The sequence below is a fragment of the Pempheris klunzingeri genome, chromosome 21 (genome assembly GCF_042242105.1).
Source record: "Pempheris klunzingeri isolate RE-2024b chromosome 21, fPemKlu1.hap1, whole genome shotgun sequence".
NCBI lineage: Eukaryota > Metazoa > Chordata > Actinopteri > Acropomatiformes > Pempheridae > Pempheris > Pempheris klunzingeri.
The window spans coordinates 1,000,978-1,008,527 of NC_092032.1; the positions used below are offsets into that span (position 1 = coordinate 1,000,978).

Sequence of the window (7,550 nt, forward strand, 5' to 3'; positions counted from 1 at the left end):
CATTACAGAATAAACTTGACTGATTTTGCTGGGTCATAAAAATAAAAAAGGGCCCTTCAATCTGCAGCAGATGTCAGTGACACACAAACCTCCTCAGGTGTTCCTCTCACTGAGGCTGGTTCGTCCTCAGAACTAACAGCAGCTCCCTGACCGTGCTGCTGGTGGGAGGATCCACCAAGATGACCTGAGTTCACGTAACTGCTGTTTTCTTCACAGTGATGAAGATGAGTGCAGGAGAGCTCTGGTAAGAAGGGATCACTTCACACTTCCATCTGATAACAAGCCCCAAATGACTTTAACTAGCAGCGATCGGTTACTGTGGATTCCCAGCTGGTCCACGGTGCTCCTCATAAGACATTTGTCACCTCTCATAGGAAGTACCTGGGATGCAGCAGCTCTACCCAGCTCACTACATCTTCGTGTGTGGGAGGTCCTGCAGTATGTGTGAGCCTTTAATGATCCTGTAGGGACCATTAAATTCAATGATTCACCGATGCATCTCTGCTGAGTGACTCCTGTCAAAAGAAGTCAAACTGCTCTGTCAAACAGTCGATTCACTGAAGATCACACTAATCAAACTGAACGGAAAGTACTTCCTCTTGTGCAGCAGGTGCCGTCACCACTGATACCACCTCTGTCTGATTGGCCCAATGCTGCTGAGGTCACAACCACAGAAACACTCTGGGAGTTTTATTTGCATCATTTATATAGAGCACAGATGTTGCAGCTTCTTTGGACCTCTGGTAAAGCAGTGTTGCAGTTTTGTGTTTTACTTCATGTTGTCTGCTGCTCTGCCTGTGTTCATCATGTAGAGATCAAGATTTTCAAAATCAATTCAAGTTATTCTCACTCTTGAATCCAATGACCGGTTTATAGAAGGAAGTGAATCAAATCCCTCTTGTGATGTAATAGCATACACTGCCAATCAGGAAGTTACACAAGGAAACAGAGTTTCAACCTAAACTTAACACGCCTCGTGAACACTGACGGCGAAAATGGATCCTGTGAGGGAGGGGGTGACGGCAATGCTGTGACTTTCTGACTTTCATTCTGATCAGGTCTGGCTGGCTGCTGCTGAGTTGCTGCAGGTCTCAGGTCTGTGCGTCAACATGTCTAAACCCTGAGACGTCCCAGCAGCAGCTCTGATCACCTGCTCATGATGACGTTCACAGGTGTGTTTGAGTTTTGGATGGATGAGTGGATCTGGTCTGCTCACATTCACTTCAGCTTTTATTCTAACTCTGATCATGAACCCACGTTAAGATCATCTGCTCCCATCTTCGTTCCCTGTGATGTTCTGATGGATTACATGGTCCTGCTGCAGTGCATCACTGGGCCTGTTTTGTCTCTGTAGGAACTACCCAGCTCTCTGTTATGACCTCAGGTTCACTACCCCACAATCGCTCAGTGTCCTGATGATAGACACAAACGTAGCCTCAGGACCAGAGAACCCCACAGCAGCAGATAAGCAGTGGAACTGGATCCAGTGGAAACTGGCCCACAGCAGGTGAGTTTCATAGATGCAGAGCAGTCAGATGGTATTTAGACAGTGACACTTTTCATCATGCAGACTCACACTGTTCCCCAAGCCCAGTATTCCACTGGAATGGTTCTAGACACTGGGGCCAAGGGAGGTTAATGGGTTCACAGCAACATTTACTACAGGAGTTTCTCCATCTTCCTACAAACTAAGACAATACGTCATCACAATCATTTGGAAGAGGCTTGAATTGTATAAAAATCTATACATTGTGGTTTTAACTTGAACGTGAACTGACCGTTAGAAGGACAGGTCTGTTCCACAGCATGCAAGAAGAGAAAAGAGCAGTGAAGACGGACAATGAAGAAGTGTACGGTTTGAAGGCATTAGCCCGTGTTGCTGAGCCCTCTGGATCACACTCCGACAGGCTGTGGTGGCTGGTCATTACCCCATGTGGTCCATTGGCCATCACGGACCAGCATCGTGTGTGGTGCACAGACCGAGGCCCCCCCTGAAGAAGTACGGAGCCACTGTGTATCTGAGTGGCCACGATCACGACCTGCAGGTCTGCACTGCATCCTCAATGAGTGTGTCTGGTGTTAGTGTGAGCGTCTGTGGTTGTCTGGCTCTGTGGTTCCAGTGGTGGAAAGTAGTCCACAGTTCACATGTACTCTGCTTCCACAGCACCAACACGTGACACTAATATGACAGCTGTGTTGGTGCTCACACAGTGATAATCAGTATAATCAGCAATAATAAGTGAGTTCTAAACAATAAAATCAGTTTACTGCAACATTAATGTGACTTTTTTTAGATGTACAGCCTGGTTGTGTTCAGTAAAATATTTATTACATTTCATGACATAATAAAATCATCTGCAACAATCTGCAGAATAAAACAGCTACAAACAGCATCATATACAAAAATGTTAATTCCAATAAAACACAATAAATTAAGCATCAGATACAAAAATAATATGTACTAGGTCTTGATTTCCCATAAAGTGTTGCCGTGCCCAGTCTCCCGACATCATGGCAATCATTCAGTGTAGAAAGTATACTTTAAAACGAATAAATAAGATCAGGTGGTAGTGTTTCCGTACAGTCATCAGAGGTACAGTTCACCAAGTAGAAAAGACAAGGAATGAAATATTACAGCAATCGGACTAGTGTGTTCAAACAGTGTTTCCTAAAGTCTCTTTTTCTGCAGCATAAACGACAGAGGAAGGCTCCCACGTGTCTGACGTGTTCAGAGGCAGTTTCACAGAAACTAAAGGACTGATTCCAGTGTTTGGAATGCTGGACTCCATCGGACCTCCTGCCCCCCTGACAGGCCACGGTCCAGTTCAGCTGTACCACAAGTACCACACTGACAAGTGTGTGTGTGTGTGTGTGTGTGTGATGGAACACACACTCTATACATCCCGGTACGGCTGTCCTTCTCTTCCACTTTTCAGAGCTTTCCTCCTGTGCTTGCAGCAGACCACTGTGACGGCAATTATGAGGCCGATGAGCAGCAAGATGAGGAAGATGGCAGCAGCGATCACACTCACTGAATACACTGTGGGAGACAGAGGGAGACGGCGTTAAATTAAAGAAGCATTATCAGCGTTATCAGTGTGGGAAAAACCAGTCAAGTCTGTTATTTCTGTGTAACTGGACTGGACCTGTAGGACCTGAGACCTGACCCCTTAGGTCTCCGCAAGTTTAACTTTCCTTCACGTCTTTTTCTGTTACTTCCTGTTTTTCTTCAGTTCATCTTTCCCTCTTTTCAGGCCCCTTGACTTCCTGTCCTTGTGTGTTTCCCGCTCCTGTGACTGTCTGCCCCACCCTGATGGTTTCCACCTGTGCCCCCCCCCCGGTGTACATACTGTCTGTTTTCCCCTGTCCTGTGCCCTCGTGCTGATCGTTCCAGCGTCTTTAGTGTCTTATCTTGTTTCTGAGTCCAGTCTGGTTGGTATCTATTACAATTTTTTTGGGTGTGTTTGTCTGTCTGTCTGTCTGTCTGTCTGGAATATGCCACCAGCTAGGCTATGGTTGCGTGTTGCTTCCACAAGAGGGCGCTGTTGGGTTTCTAAACAGAGAGTCGGGCACAACATCAACGTCCATGTGAACTTTCAGACACGGTGGAGTGCTACAACACCTGCTGCCACTGATACGTGATGACTGGCTAGATGTCCCCTTTATTTCCAGCAGAAGGGTGATGGTGCATTTTGTGATGTCCTAAAACTGAAACTGAGGAACTGAGATGTGGCACCAGCTCCAGACTGGACAGGAACTCAGAGAAATAACTGAAGAATAAATAATATAACCATAAAGAATAAATAAGGGACAGAAAATGCTTCTAACTGTGAGCTTCTTCCTTTAGAAAAGCTGCTGTTCAGCAATGGACCACAAGCAGTTTAGAGCCACCTGCTAACCTGCATGTCTTTGGGCTGCAGGAGGAAGCCACAGAACCCACACAGCTGCACGTACTGTAAAATGCTGTTTGTCAGATGCTGGGTTGAGGTTAACGCTGAGGGACAGGCTCTGACTAGACTGGCAGCTCATGTCTCCTGTTAAAAGCTGCAGTCAGCAACAGACGGAACAACTGGACGTGGACTCCCAAGAACATCATAAGGAGACAAAGCAGCCAAACATTTTATCTGACCAGGGTCGGCGCGTTGAGCCTGAGCATATTACTGTTATTATAAATATACATAAATATAAATATTACGGAGCTGTTTTTGTTGTTTGTTATTGAAGGTGCAGCATAAATGTTTCCCAGGAGTAGTGAGACACTTCTCTCTGAAAACACAGTTTTGTCCACAGCACACAGTGCTGATGTGCAGAAGCAATAGAAAGTGTGGAAGTTTAGTTGCAGCACCTGATCGCTGCTGTCAGTGTGTCTTAACATTAAAGTTCCTGGCAAACAGCAGCTCTGTGATCATTCCACCGGGTTACGTGTGTCTGATTTCACTGACGGAGGATATAACCGAACTGCTGCCTCTCTAAGGCTCAGGGCTCCTAACCTTCAAAGATGGACTTGCTGTCATCGTTGGAGCACTGGGTGTGGCTCGGCTCTCCGAGCTGCTTGTCGCTGCTGCGGCTGGAGATGTAGGCCTGGACGTTGAAGCAGTAGCTCTCCCCTCTGTCCAGGTCCGTCAGCTCGATCACGTCGGTCTTAGAGAAGTGCACTTTCTGCAGACAACACAGAGGAAGATGTGTGGTCCGTGCCGTCTCGCTCACTGTGTGTGAGGCTGGTACTGTGATGTCCGCTGTCACTCACCTTGCCAGAGCTCTTATTTTTCCGGTAGGAGACTTTATACTGCAGCTGGTCGGCGAAGATATCCCTGATGTTCTGCTGGCGGCCATCTTTAAACACGGCAGTGAGCGGGTCGATCACATGCAGGGTGGTCTTCCTTTTGTCTTCACTAACCACCAGCTTGAAGTCAGGTTTGCCTATATCAGCTGTGGAGGAGGGACGGGGGGGTCATTACTGGCAGTTTATCTGCACAGATGTGCACAGATGTGACACAAGCACCCAAAGCTGGCCTACAGACCTGTGAGGGGTGAGGGTTACGGTCATTAACAAAACAAGTCAGAGGGACCTACTGTCTCTGTAAGGGCAGAATCGTGGCGAGCTGGTGTAGGGGAACTCGATGATGTCAGAGGTGGCCCCCAGTGGGGGTTCAGACAGGACGTCAGCCGTGTAGTAGGCATGCAGGTCGGTCAGAGCGCTGGACAGGTCACACATGGTCGTTGAAGACCGGATACAGTGAGGGTTCTTCTGCCTGTCCCTCCCAACCCTGCAACAGGTGGACACATCCTGTTACCAACAACACCACTGCTAGTCACAGCTAGTCACTGCTAGTCACTGCTAGTCACAGCTAGTCACTGCTAGTCACAGCTAGTCACTGCTAGTCACTGCTAGTCACAGCTAGTCACTGCTAGTCACAGCTAGTCACTGCTAGTCACAGCTAGTCACAGCTAGTCTTTAGGCATTATTCATTAATCATCAGACATGAGAGCAGGATACGCCTTTGCAAGAAGAAGTGTGGATGTGAAAACAGCTGTAAAAGGTGTTTGTCACACGGTTTCCTCCTGATCATCGTGTCTGTTCGTATCTCTCTGTTCAAAGACCTCTGGCCTCTAGTCAGCATTCCAGTAAAAGCTTTTACTGGATCAATGATGGATTTTTATCAGGCCCTGCTGCCAGTAATCTTTCTTACAAGGTTATTGAGCGAGCGTGTGCGTGTGTGTGTGTGTGTGTGTGTGTGCGTGTGTGTGTGTGTGTGTGTGTGTGTGTGTGTGTGTGTGGAATGCCTGAGGAATGAAAGAGCTGGGATTGAACCCCTCAGTGGGCCAACAGGTGAGGGTCTGGCTGCAGGTACTTACGGAGAGAACTCCACAGTGTAGGAGTAATCGGCCGATGGTTTGGGCTCCCACATCAAGAGAGTTTTGAAGTTGGTGGATTTCCAAGTGACGTTCTGTGCTCGGGGAAAGATGCCTGCAGGATGAAGAGGCTGTGTAAAACACTGGTCCTTTCAGCATGAAGGGTTGGAGGTTAAACCATAACACATGGAAGAGAGAATACAGACAAAAGCTCCTGTAGCTCCTTTCCCACCAGCATTTCCAGGAACGTTTATTACCAGGAATGTATTTACCTGGCTAAAAGAATTCCTGCTAATCTGTGTGGTTTGTTTCCACCGCACCTCAAAGTTCCAGAACATTTACTCAAACCCACTATATTCGGACCCACTGACAAGGACTGTGGTCCTTCAGCCTCTGAAAAGTACCTCCTCGCTGCTAGGAACTTTTCGTGGGGGAGGTTTGGGGTTGAGTGAAAGTTTTTTGCGGTGGAAAAGGGGCTTTTGATGACATGTGTCTAACAGGGTGCTGTAAGCCAGCCTGTCAGAGAGAGACCAGAGCCGATGTCAGGGTCAGTGGCCAACAGACTCTTTCTGCTCAGTCGGACTGTGTCTGCAGGATCCTGGACGTCTAAGCAGTGAGCCAGTCACACACAAGTACTCCAGTATTCAGGGGCCATATTCAAAGGCTACATGTTCTCAGGCTGAGGACACACATGACACTGGAGGTATTTCTGTAGAAGCAGAGCCATGTCAGTGTGACTGTGGCACCCCCCCTCACAGTAACACCCCCTCCTGTCAGTCTGGGACCTACCTGAGGCTGAGTGAGCGCACAGGAAGATGAGCAGGAGCGGAGCTGTTCTCATGGTCCACGTGTAGAGTAGATCCCCTCGGGTACTGTAGTCCGTGTGTGTGTGAGTGAGTGAGTGAGTGAGTGTGTGAGAGAGAGACAGAGTGTGTGTTCAGTCTCTCCTGATCTCCGTCCGTTTCTCCCGCTCCGCCTTCAGACCACCGCTTATAGCGATGCAGGCGCGGCCATATAAGGAGCGTCCGGTGTGACGTCACCGGCCCGCAGCAGCCAGCCCACACGCAGCCTGAGCGCGTGCCGTGGGTACTATCCACCACAAGGAGCCGTGACGTCACAGCGCAGAGCACAGCCTCCAAACACACCTTCATCTTCAGGAGAGGCCTCACTCATCATCATCATCATCATCATCATCATCACTGCTGAGTGGGGATGAACAGGACAGCCTTCATCCTCCTTTGATTCAGCATTTCAGCATGAAATAACTGCCTGAGATTTATCTCTGATTATGTCCATGAGACAGAAATAATGCTGTTATTTAGAATAATCCTAGTTTTTATTATTAGACATCCAAGCATGCAGCAGCCAGTCCTGGTGAAGTCATGGATGACAATGGATGACGCTCCTCCTCGGTATGCTGACCACATGGCCATATTTACTAATGGAGAGAAGCACTGAGTGGGTTACAGCCTGGCTGGATGTGCCTCCTGTGTCAGCATCATTATGGACATGAGAGAGTGCAGCTCAGAGCATGAGTCAGGACACCCACTCATCCAGCCAGTGACCTGCTGCTCTATTTATAGGCTCATTGTACATTGTTTTTTTGGTTCTGACGGCTGTCAAACCTGCAGCTCGAAGTCTTCTCTTCACAGTTGATACTGAGACTTGCTTATTGCGACCATTATTAAGCTGTGCTT

The 7,550-nt window shown here is 48.0% G+C and overlaps 2 protein-coding genes across 2 annotated transcripts; one reads left to right on the forward strand and one right to left on the reverse strand.

Annotated features, from left to right (window-relative positions):
- Positions 1-224: 224 nt before the first annotated feature.
- Positions 225-2,177, forward strand: LOC139221382 (tartrate-resistant acid phosphatase type 5-like). The gene is made up of 5 exons (XM_070853320.1): positions 225-244; positions 1,355-1,507; positions 1,785-1,863; positions 1,908-2,045; positions 2,121-2,177. The coding sequence occupies exons 1-5, from the start codon at positions 225-227 to the stop codon at positions 2,175-2,177; spliced, it is 447 nt and encodes a 148-aa protein (XP_070709421.1).
- A 130-nt stretch (positions 2,178-2,307) lies between these two features.
- f3a (coagulation factor IIIa) lies at positions 2,308-6,800 on the reverse strand. Its single transcript, XM_070852918.1, has 6 exons — positions 6,643-6,800; positions 5,857-5,968; positions 5,074-5,267; positions 4,748-4,929; positions 4,491-4,659; positions 2,308-3,040 (listed from the first exon to the last, which is right to left on the reverse strand). The coding sequence occupies exons 1-6, from the start codon at positions 6,692-6,694 to the stop codon at positions 2,895-2,897; spliced, it is 855 nt and encodes a 284-aa protein (XP_070709019.1). The 5' UTR covers positions 6,695-6,800; the 3' UTR covers positions 2,308-2,894.
- Positions 6,801-7,550: the final 750 nt, after the last annotated feature.